Here is a 26,824-nt window from a genome sequence, read left to right on the forward strand (position 1 = left end):
CAATGTCCAATTATGTTCCAGGTCAACCCTTTGATTCACATAAGATATTCATGGATGCTATTGCTAATGTTCTCTGTTCCATCATATTTGGAGATCGTTTTGAGTACAAGGATGAGAAGTTTGCCAAACTACTTGAATTTGTGGATGAATTTTTCCACCTTACAAGTTCCACCTGGGGACAGGTAACTGATTTGGGATTTGTAACATTCTTAAATGGGCACTGTCTGAGGAAAAAGCACTATGAGCTGGAAACTCCCTGGTTTGCTGTTTTTTCTGCTTTTGTCTTAATTGTAAATCTATGAAGCCAGTCTTCTGTAGGATGCACGCTGGGTTGCCAACAATCCTAAATCTTAAAAAAGGACTTTTCCTTCTCCTTTTTTCTTCTTCTTTCTTCTTTTTTAATGTAACAGTCTATAGTAACTATATTAGTCTCCACATAAATATGCAAAACAAGAGTCCGCGGAGTATCGGTTGCGAGTCTCAAAACACGGGATAGCCAGAAATCTCTAGCCTGTTGCCACGGGGTGCCTCCTTGATGGGGAGAGCACCACACCACCCTGATAAATATTCCCTTAAGTCCCACTCGGTTGCGAGTATTGGAACACAAACAGGGAAATACCAGGGTGGCCCCTTTTTGTCAATGTCTAACTCAAGGTACGAGTATTGCGATCATGACAAGGGCTTGCCAAGGCAGGTCTCCATCCACAGACAGCTGTTTCGGGGTATTTGCCCCTCGTCAGTGTGGAGTAGGATTCTGGCTAGTTGGGGCAATAATAAATCGACCAACAAAACACAGTAATCACTGAACTCAAGGAGAACAGTGAAAAAAAACTCTAATGAAGTACTCAATCAAGAGTCTCCACTGATGCCCCCCAAAATTTAAATATGCAAAACAAGAGTCTGCGGAGTCTCGGTTGCGAGTCTCAAAACACGGGATAGCCAGATATCTCTAGCCTGTTGCCACGGGGTGCCTCCATGATGGGGAGAGCACCACACCACCCTGATAAATATCCCCTTAAGTCCCACTCGGTTGCGAGTATTGGAACACAAACGGAAATACCAGGGTGGCCCCTTTTTGTCAATGTCTAACTCAAGGTATTTACTGTGTTTTGTTAGTCTCCACATAGTCAGAATGTAGACTTTATAGTTTATGAAACTACTGGCAAGTTTAGAATAGAAGAAATATAAATGGAATTTTTGTAAGTAAGAATGTTATTTTGGGTCAAGTAAATTGATGCCAAAGGGGTTGTCCAGCGCAAATATTTTTCTTTTCAAATCAACTGGTATCAGAAAAATAGATAGATTTGTAATTTACTTCTATTTAAAAATCTCCAGTCTTCCCATACTATGGGATTCCCATAGAAAGCCTCTCCTACTCTGCAGAGTTCCTGTCTCGGCCAGAGATGTCAGCAGAGAGCACTGTGTCAGATTGAAAACAAAAAATGTCCTGCATTACATAGTGGCTAATAAGTATGGGAAGACTGAAGATTTTTTAATAAAAGTAAATTACAAATCTATTTAACTTTCTGACACCAGTTGATTTGATAGAAAAAGATTTTCTCTGGACAAACTCTTTAAGCTGGAAAACCTCTTGATTCCTTTACATTCAATTTTCTATATGAATTTACCAAGTAAGAATGTCTAATATTTGAATTTTATCTCTTTTTTTTAGCTTCATAGCACTCTCCCAATACTTATGGACCACATTCCCGGACCTCACCAGAGAATTGCCCAGATCGCTGAGAAAATGGTTGAATTTATACATGACAGGGTGAAGGTCAGTCTAGAGACTCTGGATCCAAGCTCACCTAGGCATTTCATTGACAGTTTCCTCATCAAAATAAATGAGGTAATAATAATAACAATTAGAGATGAGCTGGGACCAATGTGGGTTTATACCGGGCAGAATGGGCAGATATAACATTAGTAGAGTGTTTGAAAATTTGCAGCTGGTCGGTGCTCCATGCTCTCACTCCATCCTGTCATTAGATGCCATTAAGGCCTTTGACAGAGTGGAGTGGGGGTACCTGTGGGAAGTAATGAAACGTTTTGGCATTGGCCCTAGGTATATAGAGTTGGTGCAGTTATTATATAAGAATCCAAGAGCAGCTGTATTGGTTAACGGGGAGAGATCAGAGTTTTTTTTCACTGCGTCGGGGTACTAGGCAGGGGTGTCCCTTCTCCCCTCTACTATTCGCCCTAAGCATTGAGCCCTTGGCTCAGTTGATAAGAGAGGATCCTGATATAATAGGCTTCGGGGCAAGAGGTGGGGGGACAGGGTGTCACTTTACGCTGACGACATATTGTTGTTTCTTGAGGACCCCCGTAGGAGTGTGCCAAAAGGAATGGATTTGATTGGAGAGATTGGTTATGTTTCAGGTCTAAGTATTAATTGGAGCAAATCCGTTCCAATGCCCTTGGGTAGGGGATTAGATTTCTCCTTGCCCCAGTTGAGGGTGTTGGAAGAAAATAGCAGCTTTAGATATCTGGGCATTAGAGTTTCTAGGGTTAAAGAGGAGTTTAATGAACTGAATTTGAGAAATATAATAGAGGAGGTAGAGAGAAAGTGCACGATATGGCAAAAACTCCCCATCTCTAAAATGGACAGGATGGTCTTATTTAAAACTATTTGTCTCCCTAAATTTTTATATATTTTTGGGGTATCTCCGATTTGGATATTAGATAGATATTTAAAAAAGATAAGGGTATCGATCAACTCTCTAATTTGGGGTGGGAAAAGAGCCCGAATAAAGCTGGAGACCTTTACTCTTCCCAAAATGAAAGGGGGTTTGGATTTTCCAGATCTGAAAACATACAGTACTTTCTGTCTTCATAGCTGTTTTGGCTGGTGAGGGGGTATGAAAGTAATTTCTTCCGGCAGTTGTAGCAAGAGAAAGATGCTGGTCTATTTAACCTGTATGAAATCTTAGAAATGGGAGTATGGAGGAATGGAGGAAAGGGAAACCAACCCCTGGTAGGGACAGCAATTAGAGCTTGGGAGATGTTAATGGATATATTAAATTTAAAATCGGTATTTGAGTTTACCCCTATATGGTGGAATGAGAGTATTCAAGAGGTACAAAGAATTGGGGTGTTGGATAGTTTGGTAGGAAAGGGAATTTTAAAATTAGGTGATATATATGTAAGAGGACAAATCAAAGATTGGAACAGGATTAGGGGAGAATACGAGTTGGCGGACAACGTATGGTACGATTATGTTAGGCTATGTCATGCCTTGGGAAATACGGTATGGTTAAAGAAGGTGGAGTTCGATCTGGACACCCTGATTGAGCAAATGCGCAAGGGAACAATTAAAACAAAAATTGTCTCTTATATTTACTCTTATATAAAAAGAACAGTAGAAGTAAGTAATGACAGTAAAAAGAAATGGGTGAGAGATCTGGGGCCTATTAGTGATAAACAATGGAGTAAGATCTATCAACATGTTTATTTGGTGTCTAGATCGGGCAATCACCGGTTAATACAATTTAATATAAACCACAGGTTGTATTATAATCCAACTTCTTTATATAAGATCAAGAAAAGGCGGGGTGGGGAGTGTTTTAGATGCGGATCGGTGGAGTCTGATTTTCTGCATATGCTTTGGGTCTGTCCACAGATCCAGAGTTATTGGTTAGAGGTATACAAAAGAACGAATGAAGCATTTGGTATTAAATTGACACCTTCTCTGCTTTTTACTGTTTTGGGGGAATCTGGAGGGATCAAAGTGGGGAAAAAAACTGTGAAAAAGGTACTAAGATCCTTTTTTTATGCCAGACTGTTGCTAATACGAAATTGGATTCGCCCGGAGGCCCCTATTATAGTGTATTGGGAAATATGTAAAGCCAGATATGAAGAATATTATATGTAGGCTGGAATTGTTAAAACATATAGTACGCAAAATGGGAAATTAATTATTATTATTATTTATTTATTTTTTTCCCCTTCTTCCCTCGGCAGGGTAGGGTGGGGGGTGGGATGGGTTAATTTTTTATAAATTGTATGTATTATTGTTGTGCTGTTGAAATATAAAATGGAGGGGGAAAAAATAGGGAGGTTCTCTGCATGAGAGAGACACTGGCATTAATGCAAAATAGTATCCTTATGTATATAATAGTAGCTGTTTCTGGAACTATTGTAAGGCCTTAAATAGCTATGTAATGGGAACGGAGGGTCTTTCCTCCCTGGCGCCTTAGAACTGTATATGATGGGTTTATTAACCTGTGGCTCTTGCCTTCACTTTTTTTTATAATAATAAATAAGGTAGGGGTTCTGTGCCTTCCGGCCTGTGTAGTGGGTGGTGGAGTAGTGGCCCCGGAAATACAAAATGCAAGTTAATATGTTATGTGGATTTTGAGATATATTTTTAGGGGCAATGTGTATATGAATAGTATATGCCTACATAATTTAGTTTAACAACTAGATTACATCAAGTTCATATGTAGTCGCTTTTGAACCAGGTATGTGTGAAGAATGACCTTGTGCTCGCGATGGCTCTGTTCGACCTTAATATATGGTTGGAAGAGCCACTTGGAGCATTGGGTATAAGTCTAGTGTGCCTTATAATATGAAGACGCGCGTACTTGTATACATGTGAATAGTTGAGCAGGCTTGATGGTACTAAATGCTTCCGAAGGGTGGTAGGCAGACCTTTAGCACCTTTATTTAACTTGTACGAATGGTCTGGTTCTTTTTGAGTCCTATTTCAGTCCTATTGAAAAGCGGTAAATCTTGACCAAAGAATGAGGCTGGGGCTGGTGGTCTGTCACCCGGTGGGCGGGCTGGAGGGTATGGAATCATAGGCAATTAGGCTTAGGGGGAGGAGTGGTAGTAGGGGATTGAGATAGGTTGCAGTTGTTAGTGGCGAGATGTCTCTCGGTTGGCGTCAGAGAGATTAGGCCTCTGCATATTTAATTATGGAAATCATGTCTGAAACTATAAATGTAATGACTATTGATGTCTTTCTCAATAGTGGGGGATATATACTTTACCTCTCTTTTTCCTGCTTATATAAGTCTTTGATTTGTTTTAATAAAAGCAAAAATAAAGTGTTTAAATAAAGCAGAAAAAAAAAAAAAAAATTAGAGATGGGCAAAACAGCTAGAAATTAGTTTCGCAAACTTTGCAAATTTTTGGTCAAACTCGTTAAGATTCATGAATCGAATCTTAACTAGATTAATCAAAACAGCTTAAACTATAGTAGCTACAATACTGGGACTATTACAGAAGGACAGATTTGTTAAAGCATGTTGTTGTAAAAGTGTCAAAAATCGGAAAATCACAATTTTAAAAAAAGTCAATCAGCCAATCATACAATTTCTGCCATTCCTCTTCTCTCTGTCCCTAGATCGCTCTGTTATTCTCTCCCTGCTCTGCTCTAACTGCCTGCTGCCATCCTGCTCTCCACACACAGCCGACTGTCCGCCTACGTTTAGGGACAGCCTATAAAGAGGGTGAGGGGGAGGTGCTGACATCACAGAGGGGCCCTGCAGCTGATTGGACGGAATATATATATATATATATATATATATATATATATATATATATATATACAGCGGTGCCTTGGATTACGAGCATAATTCGTTCCGGGACGCGCTTGTAATCCAAATCCACTCTTAAACCAAAGCAAAACCGAAATCACTGAAATGCAGACAATTGGTTCCACACCCCAAAAATAATGATTTTTTTATACTGAATAACATGTAAAACAAATGAAACAAAGATTTAGAAACAGCTGAATGTCATATTAAAGGTTACTGTACAGCATAGCAATCAGCATGTGGGGTATAATGTATAGTAAGCGCATAAACCTGATAACACAGCAGCAGTTTATAGCTACAGGATGGAGATAGATCCCCAAAATGAAGAGGATGGGAAACATAAGGGCTGACAGAGACTGCAGGAAGGAATGAGCAGGGTATTGGGTGAGCACAAAATAGCAGCACTCTATGTCCAGGGAGAGAGGGGTTACAGCTATGGAGAGATTACCTTCACAGTCCTGTCCCCTGATGCAAGCCCCAGCCTGAAGTTGATCTGCCATGATTTGGAAGGTGAGGGAGACTTCCTGGGTCAGAGTACAGGGCTGTAGACCCCGCTATGCAGACTATGCCCCTCCTCCGCTCCTCCTCCCAGCCAGTACAGGGAGCTCTTAAACCAAGGCAATGCTCTTAAACCAAGTCACAATTTTGAAAAACTGTGAGCTCATAAACTAAAACGCTCTTAATCCAAGTTACTCTTAAACCAAGGTACCATTGTATATATATTCCGTCTATATATATATTGTAGGGATCTTCCCGGGGGATGGTGTGGTTGGACACAGTTCACAGAAGACTTGGCGTTATAAAAGAACAGCTTGGCGTTTATTTGCAGCATAAACAGTCCAGCAAACAGAAATACAGCAACACTGTGCTTTTAAAAACAAACAAAAAGATCTTGCCCGTCTGGACGCTTACTAACAGGTTTCTCACCTATCTGACACTAGATAACACAGCATCTTTCACCTGGATACCGCAGGGTGTGTATAAGCTCCAACAGAGGCTGTATTCCCAGGTTGCTCCCAAACAGACACCCAGGCTGTTCACTCCTGGCTGAGAGCAACCATCTGCACACTGTGAGAGCTTTTTCCCTCTTTCAGGCTCATCAGAGCAGACCTGATGGGAACACCCAAACTGGATCAGGGGGAGGGAATGGCAAGTCCCACTTCCAAAGCCTACCTGCCATTCCATGTAAATCCAGGCCCAGTAAAAATAAATAACAACTCAGCAGCATAGTACTGCTAAGCAACAGATCCATCCTGGACTCACCATCTCACCGTGCGTATCAACCTCGGTGAGATGTACACCCCCTCGAACACTTCTCCAGTGACACGTCTACATATCCCCCCCCCCTCTTTTTCAGACCGGAGGGCTGAGCGTTTCGTCCCCACAGACAGTGTACCCTTGATAGGGCGTCCGCATTTGCCTGTAATTTCCCTGGCCGGTGTTCCACAATGAAATTAAAGTTTTGTAGGGACAGAAACCATCTAGTCACCCTTGCGTTTTTCTCTTTGTTTAGCTTCATCCATGTTAGGGGGGCATGGTCTGTCACTAACTTGAATTTCCTGCCTAGCAAGTAATACCTCAGGGTCTCTAGGGCCCACTTCACTGCCAGACATTCTCGCTCCACAATGGCATAGTTTTTCTTGGCAGGGGATAGCTTCCTGCTTAAGTACATCACCGGGTGCTCCTCGCCATTCACGACCTGTGAGAGAACGGCACCTAACCCTGTGTTGGAGGCATCTGTCTGGACCAGAAACTCTTGCCTAAAGTCAGGGGTAACTAGCACAGGTTGTTGGCATAAGGCAGACTTAAGGCTTTGAAAAGCCTTCTCGGCCTCTGGAGTCCATGTCACAATTGCTGACTTACCTCCCTTTGTCAGGTCAGTTAGCGGGGCTGCAACTGTGGCAAAGTTTGGCACAAACCTACGGTAATAGCCCGTAATACCCAGGAAAGCTCTGACCTGTTTCTTTGTGAGCGGTTTAGGCCAATTCTGTATTGCCTCAATTTTATTTAGCTGTGGTTTGATTAACCCTCTCCCAATAATGTAGCCCAGGTATTTGGCCTCTTCTAAGGCTAGTGCACACTTCTCCGCATTTATGGTTAACCCTGCATCACTTATGGCATCTAACACCGCCTGGACCTTACAGAGGTGACTTTCCCAATCAGGGCTAAAAATGACCACATCATCGAGGTAGGCAGCGGAGTAATCACGATGTGGTCGCAGAATCAAGTCCATCAACCTCTGAAAAGTGGCAGGGGCTCCATGTAACCCAAATGGCATCACTACATATTGGAAGAGCCCATCAGGAGTGGAGAATGCAGTCTTCTCTTTAGACTCACGAGAAAGTGGGATCTGCCAGTAGCCCTTTGTGAGATCGAGGGTGGTAATGTACCTGGCATTACCATCCTTTCAATCAACTCATCCACCCTGGGCATGGGGTAGGCATCGAACTTGGAGATCTCATTTAACTTTCTGAAATCATTACAAAACCTCCAAGTTCCATTGGGTTTTGGGATTAACACAATCGGGCTGGACCACTCGCTCTGTGACACCTCAATGACTCCTAGGTCAAGCATACGTTTTACCTCGGACGATACCGCATCCCTACGTGCTTCTGTTATCCTGTAGGGTTTGAGGTTTACTCTGCTTCTAGGCTCAGTTTCAATGTGATGGTGAATGAGATGCGTACGCCCTGGAAGGTCAGAAAACTTGTCTTTATTTTTCTGCAAAAATTCCTTAACCTCCTGCTTCTGTGACCCTGATAGAGTATCACCAATCTTGACCGGAGGGGTTGGTTGTGACAAATTATTAACAGTGTTTGTCGCCACCAAGGATTCCCTGTCTTTCCAGGGCTTGATCAAGTTTATGTGATAAACTTGGAAAGGCTTCCTTCTACCTGGTTGGTGTACCTTGTAGTTTACCTCACTGATCTTTTCTACAATTTCATAGGGACCCTGCCACTTCGCCAAGAATTTACTTTCTACAGTGGGAACAAGTATGAGTGCCCGGTCACCTGGGCTGAATGTCCTGATTCTTGCAGAACGATTGTAAATTCTACTTTGGCCCTCTTGCTCCCTCTGGAGGTGCATTACAGTGGCTATACGGTCCTGCATTTGTGCTACATGCTCTATAACACTCTTGTATGGGGTGGACTCGCTTTCCCAGGTCTCTTTTGCAATATCCATCAAACCCCTAGGGTGACGACCATAGACCAACTCGAAGGGAGAGAACCCTGTGGAGGCTTGGGGCACATACCTAATAGCAAACATCAGGTAAGGTAGTAAGTGATCCCAATGACCACCATCTTTTTCCACCACTTTCTTTAACATGTGTTTCAGGGTTTTATTAAACCTCTCCACTAACCCATCTGTCTGGGGATGAAATACAGAGGTACGTAAGTGTGAGATTTTGAACAGTTTGCATAGATCCTTCATCACCTTTGACATAAATGGGGTACCTTGGTCGGTCAAGATTTCTTTGGGGATCCCCACCCTGGAAAACATATAAAACAATTCACGTGCAATTGTCTTAGATGCAGTGTTTCTTAGGGGCACAGCCTCAGGATAGCGGGTCGCATAGTCTAAGACAACTAAGATGTACTGGTGTCCCCTAGCCGACTTTACAATGGGACCCACTAAGTCCATTGCAATGCGGTCAAAAGGTACCTCTATGATGGGGAGTGGGACCAAAGGACTGCGGAAATGCGACACTGGGGCGCTAAGCTGACATGTGGGGCACGACTCACAGTACTTTTTAATGTCATCATAAATCGCAGGCCAATAAAACCTCTGGAGGACTCTCTCCTGCATTTTGGCAGTCCCCAAGTGGCCCCCAAGAACATGATTATGGGCCATGTCCAATACCTGACGCCGCTACGACTTAGGAACCAGAAGCTGTTCCACAACCTCGTCACTAATCTTAGCGACTCTATAGTAGAAATCGTTAGTCACAGAAAAATGTGGAAATCTTTTTTCAGCATCTGGTTCCTGAGATACCCCATTCATAACAGTGACCTGCTCTCTCGCATTTCTGAGAGTGGGGTCCTGCACCTGTGCAGTACCAAAATTATCCCTAGACACCTCTAAGTCTGGAACATTCTGCTCAGTGGGAGGAGCCTCTTCCTCACCAGCCAGGACCTGCAAAGGAAAAGCATCATTTTCATCCTGTACATTTTTATCATTTACCGTGGGTAATGCAATAGACTTAGGGGTATCCTCACTCCTTTCAGGGGATTGTTGTTTTCCCCATAGAGCCCAGAACAATGGAAAATCACGCCCCAATATCACATTATGCATGAGATTTTTAACCACACCCACTTCATATTGTACAGCGCCTAGTTCAGTCCCAACATTAGCCAGTATTATAGGGTAAACCTTTGTATCGCCATGTATGCATACCACACTCATATGTCTTTCTGGCACAAAGTCTCCAGTCACCAGGCTGGCATGAACCAAGGTGACAAGGCTTCCTGAGTCCAGCAACGCCTTAACAGGGAAGTCATTGACAGTAATGTTGCAGACTTGCGGTTCAGTCTCTAGTCCAGTGACTGCAACAAAAGACGGTTCCGCAAATAGCGACTGACGCCAGCTAGCGTCACACTCCATGGGCTCACTGGTAAGAGGGCAATGGGCAGACACATGTCCCGTCTCATGGCATCTCCAGCACTGGATAGGGCCTGGTCTCCTTGGCAGGGAGTCCTTTTTAGGGCCACTTAGCCACCTTGGACCATCACCAGTCTTTTGCCCTTGAGACACCTCCTGAGTGCTCTTCCCCCTATCAGCACCCCTCCACACTCCCCCAATAGATGGAAGTCTCTTACCAGCTGACGGCACAGGTCTGGCACTCCGGGGAGGTGAAGGTGCTGCAGGAACATCACAGATGTAGTCCTTAGTCGCCTGGAACCTCTCCACAAGGTTGACAAGTTCGTCGGCACTCTTAGGGTCACCTTGTCCCACCAAGCGTTGCAGATCAGCAGGAAGTGCTTGGAGGTAGTGATCCATCACGACCCTCTCTAGGATCTGGGCAGGAGTAGAGGTGTCTGGCTCCAACAACTTTCTTGCCAGATGAATTAGGTCATACATCTGGGACCTCGCTGATTTGTACAGACTGTAGCTCCAGTTGCGTACCCTCCGGGCACGGACAGCAGCAGTAACTCCTAGTCGGGCAAGTATCTCTGCTCTTAGCCGAGGATAGTCCTTGACCTCTTGCTCACTGAGGTCATAATAGGCCTTTTGAGGTTTGCCTGTTAAATAGGGCGCAATCACTTCTGCCCACTCAGTGGAGGGTAGCTTTTCTCGCTTAACCACACGCTCAAAGACAGTTAAGTAGGCCTCAATATCGTCATCTTTTGCAGCGCTCGCTGCACGGCTCTTTTCACAGACAAAGTCTCTGGCGCGGCTGCTGCCAGCGGCTGTGGATTAGCACCTACAGGCGCCTCTTGCTTTGCTATCAGGTGCTCAATGAGTTTCTGTTGTTGAGCCATCGCCTGTTCATGGCGCAGGTTAGCGTGTGTCAGAGCCTGTTGTTGCTGTCTAGTAGCCTGCTCATGGCGCAGGTTAGCCTCTGTCAGAGCCTGTTGCTGTTGCAGACTCACTTGCATTAACTGCTTCATCATTTCCTCCATGTTGCTTGTCTGTTTTTGGAGTGAAGCAGCAGTCTTCACCCAGGACATAAGCAGCTGTAGCCAAGTTGATGCACACCGTTGCCCCAAGCAACCGTTTTGCCCGCATCCTCCACCAATTGTAGGGATCTTCCCGGGGGATGGTGTGGTTGGACACAGTTCACAGAAGACTTGGCTTATAAAAGAACAGCTTGGCGTTTATTTGCAGCATAAACAGTCCATAACAGAAATACAGCAACACTGTGCTTTTAAAAACAAACAAAAAGATCTTGCCCGTCTGGGCGCTTACTAACAGGTTTCTCACCTATCTGACACTAGATAACACAGCATCTTTCACCTGGATACCGCAGGGTGTGTATAAGCTCCAACAGAGGCTGTATTCCCAGGTTGCTCCCAAACAGACACCCAGGCTGTTCACTCCTGGCTGAGAGCAACCATCTGCACACTGTGAGAGCTTTTTCCCTCTTTCAGGCTCATCAGAGCAGACCTGATGGGAACACCCAAACTGGATCAGGGGGAGGGAATGGCAAGTCCCACTACCAAAGCCTACCTGCCATTCCATGTAAATCCAGGCCCGGTAAAAATAAATAACAACTCAGCAGCATAGTACTGCTGAGCAACAGATCCATCCTGGACTCACCATCTCACCGTGCGTATCAACCTCGGTGAGATGTACACCCCCTCGAACACTTCTCCAGTGACACGTCTACAATATATATATATATATATATATATATATATATATATATTTCCTGTACATGGATTGAATAAACCTCCGTTTGCTTTTTCACTTATACTGGAGTGCCGCAGCAATATTATTTCTCTCTCTCTCTCTCTCTCTCTCTCTCTCTCTCTCTATGCAATTTAAATAGTCATGTTAATAAAATAAACAACACTGCACTTCTAATTGATTTCTCTACAGGAAAAACATAAACCCAATACTGTATTTAATTTAAGAAATCTCCTGGTAACAACCCAAAACCTGATTATGGCGGGTACAGAGACAGTGAGCACCACCCTGCAATATGGACTGCTTATCTTACTAAAGTATCCTGATGTACAAGGTGAGTAATAAGTAGAGATGGGCGAGCACACTCTACCCAGTATAGTATTCTGTTGAGTATTAGGCTACTCAAAAGTACTCAATTCGAGAGATAGTATTGCATGCTGCTTGGGTGTTTGTTAAAGGGGTTGGCCACTTTATAGTAAAATTGTTCAGTGTGCCGTACTAGTAACTGTACTCTCTACACCTACTGACAGCAGCTCCCTCTGTGCCTCATAGAGCTAAAATCACACTCCCCTCCTCCAGACTGTGTTTCCTTTCTCTGCAATTATTGTGGTGATAAGATGGTTTATAAGGAGGAGCATGTGACCATGCCCAGCCCTTAGTGTCCACCACTGAACCTGTATATGCCTATGGTGGACACTGGGGGGCTGGCATAGTCACATGCTCCTCCATGTCAGCCATCTTATGGACAGACTCACCACAGAGCAGGACAGCACAGCCTAGAAAAGGGGAGTGTAATTTTAGCTCTAAGAGGTACACAGGGAGCTGCTGTCAGTAAGTGCAGTGAGTACACTTACAAGTATGAACACTGAACAGTTTTATCATAAGGTGGCCAACCCCTTTAACAAAAAGCTTGTTGAAAGGCTGCTGAGCAGAATGCATTTCCACAGCCTTAAAGTGTACCTGTCACGATCAGAGCTTCTGGATCAGCGGAGAGATCCTTCAAAGATACAGAGACACAATCAGAGATAAATGCATTATCGTGTGACCGCGTCTCCGTATCCATGGAGACCCGACTTTCCGGATTAACAGAGGATCTCTCCATGATCTGGAAGGTCTGATCATGATAGGTACACTTTAAACCACATTGGGGGGGGGGGGGGAGTATACCTACCACTGTGGTCTTTCAAGCAGGGGCACCTGGTTAAATACTCAAGTCTTCCATTATTTTCAATGGGGCTCGTTATTCGAGTCGAGCACTCAAGTATTGAAAAATGCTCAAAATTAATAATAAGCACATAAGTATTTTGGTGTTGACACAAATCTAAAAGGAAGTAATACTCAAAAAAAGTAATTAAATGAAAGCTTTAAAAATAAAATCTAATTGTATTTTTTTTTTTGTTAAAGTATCACTTTGTAGTGGGGGAAACCAACTGTTTTGTTTAGCATTTTTTTCTTTCCCTTTGTACACATAAAGGCTAGGTTCACACTATGTAAAAATGACGTCAGTCTTTCATAACAAAGGGCTTCATTAGTTATTTCAAAGACAGTATTTGCATAACAATGGCTGTTGCTATATAAAATGGCCCTCCATTTTTACATAGTGTGAACTTAGCCTTCTACTACTGATCTTACTGTTGAGCAATGTTAGATTTGCTTAATAACATTACTTAGTGGCATCTAGATGTTACAGCTTTAACTGAAGTTGAACAGAAGGTCAAACACTTGCATAATTTCATTTACAGTCCAATAGTCTGTTGAAAAATAGCAAAAGCTAATTTTTTTGCCTGAGGAACTATGCTAAAAGAGCAGATGGCACTATAACTATAAAAGTTAAAGGGGTAGTCTGGTATATACTGTAATAGTAAGTTGACTTCCTTTCAAAAGTTCACTATACAAAGCACAAATCCTCAAGCTATAATGTTAAAATAATTTTTTTTGAGTAGTTTTACACCTGATCATTCACCATTAGAGATGAGCGAACCTCGAGCATGCTCGAGTCGATCCGAACTTTCGGCATTTGATTAGCGGTGGCTGCTGAAGTTGGATAAAGCCCTAAGGCTATGTGGAAAACATGGATATAGTCATTGGCTGTATCCATGTTTTCCAGACAACCTTAGAGCTTTATCCAAGTTCAGCAGCCACAGCTAATCAAATACTGAACGTTCGGATCGACTCAAACCCGAACCCGTTTCGCTCATCTCTATTCACCATGTAAAGGAACAAAATATGAGGTTTATTGCTGGTCACCATAGCTTATGACTAGAAATGAGCCAACCTGGAGCATGCTTGAGTCCATCCGAACCCAAGCACTCGGCATTTGATTAGCGGGGCTGCTGAAGTTGGATAAAGCCCTAAGGCTACGTGGAAAACGTGGATATTGTCATTGGCTGTATCCATGTTTTCCAGACAACCTTAGGGCTTTATCCAACTTCAGCAGCCACTGCTAATCAAATACCGAAAGCTGGGGTTCGGATGGACTCGAGCATGCTCCAGGTTCGCTCATCTCTACTTATGACCTGTTGTAAAACTTCAGATATCTATTTAGACATGTTCAGGCATTAAAGGAGAGGGAAGTGATTTTCTATATAATAGCAGAGGACAGAACCTAGGAACTAATGTCAGAGGCTCATTGGTGGGGGAGCACAATATGAAGTGCACAAGAGACTGGAGACAACTTTCCCAGATGACTGTTCAAATCATGATATGTTACCTACTGTACATATGGCAGACTATATTAGCTATAATAACCCTGTATGTTTTTAAATACAGCTAAACTCCATGAAGAGATTGATCAAGTAATTGGAGGAAATCGGGTCCCAACCTTTGATGACAGGATGCAAATGCATTATACGCAGGCAGTCATCCATGAAATCCAAAGATTCTGTGACGTTGGTCCTTTGAATGTGCCCCATATGGTAACAGGAGATGTCCAGTTTAGAGGATATCAAATACCTAAGGTAGGTAGTACATAGAAAGATACAATCTATCTTTAATTATATCGTGCCACATGTAAAAAAAAAAAACACAGCACCATAATTGCATAATTTTATCAATCCGCTTCCGAAAACAGGTCAATAAATGAGATCAAAAAGTCATATATATATATAATGGATCCTGCAATGTGGCAACAGTTTTTGTGGGCTTTTGTTAGGAAGATATAGTAGTTTCTATTGTGACAAAGTGGTAATAGTTAAAAAAAAATAAAAAAAAAAAACTATACAAATTTAGTATCGCTGTAACCATAGTGACCCAGAGAATACATTTATTATGTTATTTTAAATTATGTTATAATAAGTTTTATGAATCTGAAAATAGCAGCATTAAACAGTATAAATTGTCCTGCAAAAAACAAGATCTCATATGGCTACGTGGGCAAAAATAAAGCAACGCTGCGACTCTTGGTAGGCGGCAATGCAAAAAAGTATGAAAATGGCCTGGTCAATAAGGTCCAAAATAACCCGGTCACTAAGGGCTTAAATTCTAATCTAAAATATATATTACTTTGTAATATACATCTGTAATGAATATGGCACTGCAGCCAGAGTCAACTCTCAGACGGAGAACAAGTGACCGATGTGGGCCTGGTTTGCTTCACTATGCACCCGCAGGAAATGCAGGAGTGCCCCTTTAAATCTAGGAATAGAATAAATAACTTAGATAAACAACTTAGATCGAGACTTATCACTCATTGTGATTGGTTGCTATGGGCAACAAACAAAATCTTACTGTAAGACAGAGAGTGATAAATTTCCCCCTAAATCTTTGTGGGGAAAAAAAGTTTAGCATCAATTGTGGTGGGAACATTGTGTTAGCAATCATAAGCCCCTAATACAACATAGCCTCAAAGGTTAAGGAGAAAATGACCCAATTTAAAGAGGACCTGTAGCCAATACAAGGAAAAAAAAAAACGAAACACCAGAGACATGTGGTCTTACAGTTTGACAATTCAGCAATAACAGTCAGATGGTCGTGAACCTAATTTTAAAAATGTGAGTGATTATCAGGTGATGGACAAGATTATTAAGCTAAGTGGTAAGTAAATTGCCCCTCAGTGTGGGACACTTACACCCCCTGACTATATAATCACACTTATCTACTGATAAAAACTGCCATTATTAAAATTGCAAAAAAAAGCCTCAGTTACAAGTCTCAAAACACAGGACTAGGCAGATATTCCTCCAGGGAAGGACCTAGAAAAGGGATGCCTCCTGTACAGAGACCACCAAAACCACCGTATTAAGTGGCCACTTCAGGCGATATCTAACTCAATTACAAGTCTGATGATATTAACAGGGAAATATCAAAGCCAGGTATCCATCCAAAAACAGCTGTTTTGGGGGTGTTGCCCCTCATAATTGTAGAGTAGGATTCTGACTAGCTTAAAGCAATGCCTAGTAGACCAATACGGCAAACAGATCACTGCTCTTGGGAAGACCAGCCAAAGAAGACACTGTCGGCTGCTGGTTAAAGCACTCAATAAAGTGAAACCCTAGGTGTATGCATGTCCATCTTACTATTACCATAATTGACAGGGAAACTCTAAGGGCCAAATGTATCAATAGCCATATTTTTTTCTCCAAATTTTACATTTTCCAGGGTTTGCTCCACTGAAATTATTAAGAGGCTTATGCGTAAGCCAAGAGGCATAGATTTTTAGCCTATTTTCTGTTAATCCAGGTAAAAATATTGATAAATATTGTATGCCATGTCCCCTCTCACCTATATGGTGCACAAGGTGGAAACTGCCAAAAAGACACCCTTTTTTGGGCAAGGACGGTCCTTGCGCAAAAATTTCAGATCTTTTGTTGGTTTGTGCTAGGCGCAGAGCTTAATACATCTTCCTCTAAATGCATATATTTATAGAGTAGAGGGCGATTGAAAAACTATAAAAAGGTGTGTAACCATATCACATATAAAAAAAAAAAGCAGGAAGGAAAGGAGGGGGGGGGGCGTACCATAATAAACAAAATATACTTACGCTGCTCCTGGGTCCAAATGACCAAAGTCCATTAAGTTAAGTATTAAGTTCACACCTTTCTTCCTCGCTCGTTTTGTTTTCATGCGACTTCCCTTTTAAGCTATTAAATTATAGTAAAACCGAATCCTAGCCTCTGTTGCAGTAGGTGTAGATTTCTGCACAGTTTGCAGGCCTAAATCATGTTAACAGGCAATGGGGGTTATGCTGACACTTGCCACAGAAAAGGTAAGAATGTGTGTGTCTTTTACGTGGCATATGCCAGGGGTGCATCGTTCATAAATGTTCCCCATAGTCATCTATTGTTTTTACATATAAACAGTACCTGCTGACTTTTACAAACATAATTACATCTCTTGTTATTTCTTAGGGCACAATAATTTACCCTCTACTCTGCACCGTTCATCGGGACCCCAAACTATTTTCCTCCCCATGGAAGTTTAACCCCAACCATTTCTTGGATGAAAGCGGCAAGTTCAAGAAAAATGATGCGATGATGGCTTTCTCAGCAGGTATCTCTTTTTAGAGGCTAAATGTATAGGGGGAAATGTATCAACCAGTTAAACACCAGAGGTGGTCTATTTAACCACTTAATGTGGAGCCAGTTCGTTCTATAGCTCAGGCCTATGGAGTGCAAGTCCAGTGAAATTGAAACTTTTCCAGCAGGCAAGAGCAGGGAGAAACATTACCCATCTCCTTGCCTCTGCAGCACTGCCCTACTAGTCCAGGGATGTTAGCACACCTTATTATGGTGGTGCTAGGTGTCTTTTTCATGTTTTAATTGTTTTTATGCTTTTTTTCTGTGCTTAAATAAACATTTACATGTTTTGATCATAAGGTATGCTGGCTTCTAGTGCTTTCTTTTTTCTTGTTTTCTAGTCGTCTAATTTTGTAGCACTAAAGCACCCTAAAGGTATATTTAGTGATGCCCTCCCCACCTATGTGTTTCTGGTAGGTCAGGTATTTTTGTGACAGCATTGGAACTCGGGGAAAAATTTGTTCTGGCAGGGGTCCAGAGAGGTAAGTCCTCCCTGCCCCTGCCTGCTGAAAAAGTTTACATTTTTTCCGGACTTCTCCTTTAAGTGGTGAAGCCAGGGCCTCCCAGGGCCATACAGTAAAGAGTGCATAGCGCCCCCCTCCTTTCTGTACAGCAGCAGGGAATCCTATCATAATGCTGGGATTTCCTTCTCTGTGTGGGGCTTTCCCAGCCAACAGCATAAAGCTGTTGGATGGGAACCCCACATTAAAAACATGCAGATAGGTGAATTAAGATTGTGACATGGAACGGGGACCAATTTGAGGGATGTAAAGCACTGCGAAACTGAGATCTTTGGTTGAACTTAAAGGCACACATGTAAAAGAGAGGATATTCTTCAGGAAGATCCGCAACTTTAAAATTATTAAATGGAAAAATCAAAATATAGCTCTTTAAACTTTTTCTCTATTTCTAAAGGTCTTGTTTTTTTTTTTAGGAAAACGAATCTGCCCGGGGAAAAATATGGCCTGTATGGAACTTTTTATCATTCTCACCACCATCCTGCAAAACTTTAAACTGACTTCAACAACAGAGATCACCGACGCCGATATTGCTCCTAGGATGAAGGGATTCATAAATGCTCCTATTAGCTATAAGCTTTCATGTCTACCTCGCTAAATCTGATATACATTGATCTTTCTTACTTTACCACTTAACGGCACATGAAGCTGATATACATTGATATACATTGATCTTTCTTACTTTACCACTTAACGGCACTTTGATCTCAGCTGCTTTCTGCAGCCCGGGACCACGGCTATTAGCAGGTGTGGTCGATCGCCATGCCCGCTAATATGGACATTCAAAAGCAGCTGTCAGATATGACAGCTGCATTTCAATGCCCTGTACAGCGCCATCCCAGGTGTCTAGAGGCGGGATCTCCCCTTCATAATGCGATCATGAAGAGGGGATCCCGGTTCAGCAATCGATGAATCTGGTCTGCTGCACACCAGAGCAATACAACACTGATCTAATGGATCGGTGCTGTATTAGGTATACTACACTAATCTCTATGAGAGATCAGTGTAGTTGTAGTAGAAGTCCCCCAGGGGTACTTCTAATTAATGTGTATGCTTAAAAAAAAAAATATATATATATATATTGATTTAAAAAAGTCACTTAATAAAAGTCTCAATCACCCCCCTTTTCCCATTAAATAAATACATTTAAATAAATAAATAAACAACCAAACATATTTGGTATCACCACTTGTATAATCGCCCAAACTATTAAATGATCACATTCCTGATCACACACTGTAAATTGGGTAAGGGCCAAAAAATTCCAAAGTCCAAAATTTCGCATTTTTGGTTGCATCAAATCCAGAAAAATTGTTATAAAAAGTGATCAAAAAGTCGCATATATGCAAGTAAAATACCAATTGAAAGTACAGATCATGGTGCAAAAAATGACACCTCACACAGGAGACAGGACTGTGGATGTAATCTCTCCATAGCTGTAACCCCTCTCTCCCCAGACAGAAAGCACTGCATTTATGTGCCCACATCTGCCCTGCTCCTTCCTTCATGCTCCCTGCAGTCTCTTGTCAACCCTTGTGTTTCCCATCCATTACTGTTATAATTTGCCTGCACTTACACTCAGCTATACACACTGCTATTATAAAATGCCTGCACTCACACTCGGCTATACACAATGCTTTAATGTGCCTGCCCTCAGCTATACACACTACTGCTATAATGTCCCTGCACTCACACTCAGCTATACACACTGCTGCTATAATGTGCCAGCACTTTCACTGAGCTATTAACACTGCTGTATAGAAAAGTTTCTGTCACTGTCCTCCTGCACAGCTCTGTGATCCTCACTTCCTGATTGGTCCATGCCGAACACACACACCTTCCCCATTGCTGTCATGTAACCACACAGGCCTCTGACAGCAGCCCTGCTTCTCTATTCTAGCCTGTTGTACTACGCTACTGCATTATGGGGATCTGCAGTTCCATCCTGTATCTACAAACTGCTGCTGTTTTATCAAGTTTATGCACTTACTATACATTATACACCACATGCTGATTGCTGTACTGTACAGTAACTTATAATATGACATATTCAGCTGTTTCTCATTGTTTGTTTCATCTGTTCTACATGTTATTCAGAATAAAAAAATCATTATTTGGGGTATGGAGCCAATTGTCTGCATATCAGTGATTTCTTATGGGAAAATCTGCTTTGATTTAAGAGTGGATTTGGATTACAAGCACAATGCCAGAACGAATTATGCTCATAATCCAAGGCACCACTGTACATATACCTGCTTTACCGCTTGTGGACTGATAACCCCTGACCTCTGCACGGAGCTCTGTACATTTTCCTTTTCTACTTGATTGAGCAGTTGTAGAACAGAGGTCAGAGGCTATCAGTGCAGTGAAGCAGAGATCTCTGTCTTTTGCTAGTTAACCCTTTTTTGTGTTGCAGCATGTAAGTAAACATTGGGACACTTACACACTGCAGTACATAAGGGGTTAAGCAGAAGGACACACGCTCTTACCTTCTTCCCTGGGCCCCCCTCCTGCACGGGCCCCATAGCAGCTGCCTACCCTACCTCTATGGTAGCTACGCCACTGTATCCATCCTAAGATAATAAGAAGGGAAATACTAAAAGGACAGACTAGATGGTTCCAGTGGTCTTTTTCTGCCAACAATCTTTTATGTCTCTAAAATACAGTTCACATGTTCCTTTAAGATGTTTTTACCAAGTCAGCAATTTCTTGCTGGATGCCAATTTCTCCCGTAGGTCTTACTAGTATTACCTAGGCATACCGCCAGACTTTGCATTTATTGTACAAACATGGCTTCCAGGTTGACACTCCCTTGGAAGAAGCTGTCAAGGTTGGGCCAGTTGAAGGCGTGCCACAAAAATCTCTGATTGCTGAATGCTCCTAAAGACTTTTATTAAGACTGCAAAGTTTGCCGTTCCTACGCTATGTTCGTGTTTGTTTAGTTATAGCTTATGTAAAAAGATTGTGTTGTATTCCAAGGGAGGTCCCGGCGAGGAATCCTTTGGAGTCCTGTGTTGATTTGTAGACATCAGCAAGCCCGCTTTAAGGAACTGCAAGGAAATCGTGGACTGCAGAAAAAACAAGCGTGAGGCTATTCGGGTGCAGAACCACAGCCCTCAATGGAGATACTTATCAATCCAACTTAAGGCTATGTTCACACTACGCAATTACTGTATTGACCACAGCCGTTGTTGATCACAACCGAGAATACTACAGTACTTACGTAGTGCTGCTGTTTAGAGAATCCCGGAGGGAGTGTATACACATAGGGGGACATGTATCATCTAGCGTATCTTTGATTTTCGGCGGAAAGTGCCGTTTTGCGAATATTTTATTCGAAAAACGGCCATTTTGCGAATAAAATATTTTGCAAAAGGTCACTTTCCGCCGGGTACGCCGGGGGGGGGGGGGGGGGTTATGGGGCGGATGAGGGGGGGTGGATGGGACCGAGGGGAATTCATTATTTTTTTTCTCTTAAAGTTACGCCGAAAACCTACTCCAGCCCTCAGCTGGCGTAGGTTTTTGGCCGTGCGCACAGGAGCGCACGGGATTTATGTAGAGGCCGTCCGCTTCTACATAAATCTTGGTAGCGCTGGAGATGCGGGGACATTTTTAAGTCCGGCGCAAATAACGTGGGACTTAATAAATGTCCCCCATAGTATTCACTTCAGCCAGGATCCCTAGCGGTGCTACAAGAAACTGACATGTCAGTGTTACGCAGTCGCTATTCATCCCTGTCAGTTCACACAATGGAGCGTGCGGCTCCGGCCACACGCTCCATTGTGGGCAGCGGGGAATTCGGATGTGGGCGCGTACGGAATCCAAATTCAGTGGCGGTAAAGATCATCTGAATGGTACTGCAGAACCCGCTGGAATGATCTTTTCTGATGCCAGCCAGGTCACGGAGCGGCCGATGTCTTACAATGTGTGAACATAGCCTAAAGGTGTAGCCCTTCAAAGATAGTGAAAACTATGATAACTATGATTTATTTGGGGTTCAGCTTTCATTTAATACACTGCTCGGGTAAAAATAAAAAATAAAAAAATTAGCAACACTAACCACTGAGTTGTTTTTGCCACGTTTTAAGACCTAAAAGACAAGTCACATGACGTTTCTTTACTCCCTTTATGTTAGGTGATTCTTCAGAATATTATCTCCTACTGCATCGACTGTAATAGCTCTAAATAGGAGTGCCTTTTTACAGGCACAAAAGAAACAAAGTAATGGTGGTGTGATGTAAAAAAAAAAAAAAAAAAATCATATGATTTGTAAAAAGTAAACATTCACAGTCAGCTCTAGAGGAACGAGGGAACAAGCCGTCTCCTCCCCCTCCAGTGTTTTCCATATACAGCTATTACATTTTTGGATGTGTTAGTTGCTTGTCATTATCACTGAGGGATTAAAGTGAACTGATCATGGATATTGCATGGACTGGGATCCTGATCCTTACATGCATCTTCATCTACTCCACTTGGGACACCTTTTACAGAAGACGTAACCTTCCTCCTGGTCCGACACCTCTGCCTTTCATAGGGACATTGCTGCACATAACAAGTGGGGAGCTGGTGAATTCTCTCCTGAAGGTCAGTTCCTCCTATCTTTTGTTAGGATAGGAATCAGGATTTTATTATTCAAACTTTGGAATCATTTAAATATATAAATTTTTTCAGCTTTGGGATAAGTACGGCTCGGTATATACCCTTTACTTTGGATCGCGGCCAGTGGTTGTTCTCTGTGGTTATGACGCTGTGAAGGAGGCACTTATTGATCGAGGGGAGGAATTTGGTGCCCGTGGCTCTGTGCCAGTGCTGGAGAAGTTTACCCAGGGCTATGGTAAGGGAAACATTTAGTTGTTATAAGAAGTGGTATTAACATTTTAAAGGGTTTATCCAGCACTCGCACATGTTGCTGCCATACAAGAAAACAGAACAAACATGTTATGCTTCCCTCTCCATGCTCCCCTGGGGTTCCCATGCAGTCACTGGTGTCCCCTGCTGTCTGTAGCCACTTTTACTTCTGAAACAAGCTTGTCTCGAGAGCGCCAACCCGCTCAACCAATCACTGACTGAGACAGGACAACGCCGTGGCCTGTGATTGGCCGTGCAGGCTGTCACTGCCGAAACAAGTGAACAAATTGGGACAAATTGGTAGAGGTAGGCAAAACATTTTTGGTATGTTTTCTTATATGGCAGCAACATGTTAAAAATGTGCGAGCGCTGTATAACCCCTTTAACACTAGGTTCCCATCTGTGTGTATAGGATGCCTACAGTAATGTGCATTACAGAAAATGATTCCTACCCTTATAAACCAGCAATTACAAAATTCCCAAAATGCTATTAATTGTTTTATGTACATATTAATAATATTTTATACATTGTCCAAACTAAATCCCACATTTACAATGTAAAAACTTATTTCCCCCATTGGAAACATAATTATTATACATACATACATAGCTTCTGTACTTGCCCACAGTCACTATGCTGAATTAAAAGGGCTGGCCCTTTGCTGCTTCTGGGGCTGTGGGGGATATTTTATGGACATATACTTACTTGTTCTGCTCCCCACCATCGCCAGCCATTTCAAAACATCCGGTGACATGCCGTTTCCGCCAGCAATGGAAGCTCAGTATAGCCAGTAGAGAGTCTATACTGAGCCTCCATTTCCGGCGGGAACTTCATATCACTGAATGTTTTGAGGTATAACACCTGCGACAGTCACGGAAAATGATCGGAAGCCGCACATTAACACTGCGGGGGTCCTGATCGGTAAGTGACAGAAGCGACTCACGTCACCTACATTTAAATGCTGCTTTTAAGGGATCGAAAGGGATTGACAGACAATGAGGCCTGTTGGCAGCTAGTCACAGCCCAAATGACTAGTTCACAGCTCTTCTCCTGCCTCGCACATGGGATTAAAATGCATTTTACCGGACATGAAGACCAAAGAGTCCAGAACCCCGACAACACAGGAGACTGCATGGGTCCCATATGCCTTCACAGGGCCGATTCTGGGGTCTCTGCCGCCTGAGGCAAACCTCAGGCGGCCGCCCCCTCACTAGCACCGCAAACCCCCCCCCCCCCCCCCCCGTCGCGACCACACACCCCTGTAACCAACACAAACAATGCCCCACACACACACACACGCCTCCCCACTCTCAGGCCCAGCAGCCGCTCGCCTGTCCTGCCGCAGCTGTCCCGTCCCGCCACCAACGGTAACCGCGGTCCTCGCTCATTGCGGCGCCCGCTGACCCCGGGCACTTATGACTCGCTGGAGGACCATGATAGCTGCTGACTGTCGGTGCGGAGGCACGGCGGGGGACAGCGGTGAGCGTTGGCGGCGGGACCGGATGGCTGCCGCAGGACTGGTGAGCAGCTGCAGGGCTGCTGTCTGCCGCCCCCTGCAGGGGCGCAGAATCTGCCGCCTGAGGCGGAATACTCATTCCGCCTCATAGCAGAAGCGGCCGTGTGCCTACAATAACTGAAGGCTGAACGATTGTTCATTGATACGTAATTTTTGCCTGCCCGTCGCCTGTCCTCCCAATGCACAGGAAAGTTTAGTACAGCCAAGTGTTGCTATGTTCACTATGGGAAGGAGAAGGTTAACTCTGGCTGCAGCTTATCTCTCTCAGAACAAAGGGGTCGGGCAGTGATTTTCCATCACGCCTGACCACCATCTCCACCGACATCATCTGTCAGTGGACAGTAGGAAGTGCCCCCATACACCTGATACCGGCGGTGGGCACGGCCGACTAAAGTATTAGGTGTATTGGGACCTGAAGGCACCCATCATCTGCTGTGTATGAAGTAGATTCAGCTTCTGACATGCTTTATACTTTTTCCCCAACATTTCGATGTCAAATGTCAGGAAGGGTATGAGGACTTCTTTTTCTTTGCAATGGACTCTGCTTTTTTATTTGCTGGTATTTATTTTAAAGTTGTTGTTTTTTTTAAATAAAAAAAAATGATGTCCTGTTACAGTTATGGGGATATAAAATATCTGACATATAATTGATTTTATATGGTTTTTATGGTTTCTAATTTATTGAATAAGTTTTGATTCATGTCAGAATTCAGGCTAAGTTTTTTTTTGTTTTTTTTTTAATTTTTAACTTTTTGTACATTTTATTTATGTCAAAAACTATGGACATTGTAAAACCTGGCTGATCTATTATACCAATCCTTATCACCTAAAAAAAAATTTTTAGCTATTGTTACTCTTTTTGTTTTATCCACCAGAGATTCACAGTATACGGTTAAAAATTATTAAAAACAAAGTGGGATCTAGAAAACATGAAGAGTTAAAACAAATCTAGGATCAAAGCCAGGAGAGGAGATCAATAAAAGATAAACAACACAAGAGGCGCTCCATAGTAAAGGGGAATCATCACTCACTATAACAGGGATCACAATAGTAAAACTGGTCACCACTGGTCACTGCATGTGGGCATGTTTTTGGCAGCATGCAACGTTCAAGGTGCCATACTTGACCCCCCACCCCCGCCCCACCCCCACCCCAACAGGCACACACACAGACGTTCTATGTAAAAATTGCAGTTATAGTGTTATTTTTCATCCTGCAAAATAATACTTTTATTTAATACAAAAAAATATATATATATTAATATTAACAGAATATGTGAAAAGTACTAAGGCTACATTCACACGTAGCAAAAGTGGCGGAATTCATTCTTCAGCCAGGAGGCGCACAAGCCTCCCATATGACAGGGAGGTTGGCGGCAGGGCCGACGTTAGGGGGGGCAAGCAGGGCAATTACCCAGGGCCCCCATCCCCCAGGGGCCCCCTACCGCAGTTACAGTAGGAGAGGAGAGCACAGACAGTGTCCTGCAGCGTCTGAGAATGATCCCTGGCTGCTGCTAGTCGGGGTCACGCAGAGGCGGCAGGACGCTGGGCTCGGTGTATGCTCCTTGTGTAGCTCTCCCTCCCCCCAGCTCCTCTTACTGCACGTGACTTCCTCCTCCTGGTGTGGAGCTGTCGGGACGATGGAGGAGAGGGCTGCCGGGTGAGGATGACAGCCTGCTGCTGCTGCAAGGAACATGAGGGGGATTCACCACTACACCCAGCATGCTAGAGGGAGTAAGTATACTGTATATATAGTGTGTAATGTGTATGAATGTAAGTGTATAATGGATGAATGGATGAATCTGTATAATGTGTTTTCATGGATGTGTGTGTGTATGTATGTGTGTGTGTATATATATATATATATATATATATATATATATATATATATATATATTGCTGTGTGTGTATAAGCACTGCAGACTCCAAGTGTTGAGGTGAATAGACTGTATATAGGAGCTGCAGCCATTTTCTGGCCTCATCAGTCCTATGTAATTGCTGCAGGTGACTACTGAGGCCACTGATTGGCTGCAATACGGTGTATTTTATTGAGAAAAAAATAAGGTGGTATTCAGTCCTTAGGTGGTGGTCACTGTATGGCGGTAATATTGTTCTGTATACAGTGTCATTATGCAGTGGTCACTCTTTGGCATTAATATTGGTCTGTATATAGTGTATATATAGTCATTACTGCCATAGATTGACTACCACATAATGACACTATATACAGACCAATATCACCGCCATACAGTGACCACCACATAATGACTCTACAGTATATACACACTATATACAGACCAATAGTACAGCTATAGTGATCGCCACATAATATTGGTCTGGATACAGAGTCATTATACAGTGGTCAATCTATGGCGGTAATATTGGTCTGTATATAGTGTGTAGAGTCATTACGGCCATAGATTGCCTGCCATAGATAGACTGCCATAGTCATTACCCACATGACCGCAATTAGCCGGTGGTGCTGGCTGGGTTTTGGTGGGGCATTTTTGGGTCTGGTCCTGTGGCATGGGGGTTGCAGGG

At 43.0% G+C, this 26,824-nt stretch overlaps 2 protein-coding genes across 4 annotated transcripts in view; both read left to right on the forward strand.

The window, feature by feature from the left end:
- The window catches only part of LOC138766093 (cytochrome P450 2G1-like), a 101,822-nt gene that overhangs the window by 51,744 nt on the left and 23,254 nt on the right, over positions 1-26,824 (forward strand). For 2 of the 3 annotated variants that reach the window (XM_069943430.1, XM_069943431.1), the window contains exons 1-2: positions 22,220-22,503; positions 22,591-22,753. The exons of the other annotated variant lie outside the window; for it this stretch is intronic. In XM_069943430.1, the coding sequence (XP_069799531.1) occupies positions 22,336-22,503; positions 22,591-22,753 (331 nt within the window). In that variant the 5' untranslated portion in view covers positions 22,220-22,335. Of the gene's footprint in view, positions 1-22,219; positions 22,504-22,590; positions 22,754-26,824 lie in introns of those variants that run through there. 3 annotated transcript variants of the gene reach the window in all.
- On the forward strand, positions 3-20,045 carry LOC138765781 (cytochrome P450 2G1-like). The gene is made up of 6 exons (XM_069942832.1): positions 3-182; positions 1,673-1,849; positions 12,081-12,222; positions 14,658-14,845; positions 17,234-17,375; positions 18,336-20,045. Exons 1-6 carry the CDS (start codon positions 3-5, stop codon positions 18,515-18,517), a joined length of 1,011 nt encoding a protein of 336 aa, XP_069798933.1. The 3' UTR covers positions 18,518-20,045.

The sequence above is a fragment of the Dendropsophus ebraccatus genome, chromosome 10 (assembly GCF_027789765.1).
Source record: "Dendropsophus ebraccatus isolate aDenEbr1 chromosome 10, aDenEbr1.pat, whole genome shotgun sequence".
Taxonomy (NCBI): Eukaryota; Metazoa; Chordata; class Amphibia; order Anura; family Hylidae; genus Dendropsophus; species Dendropsophus ebraccatus.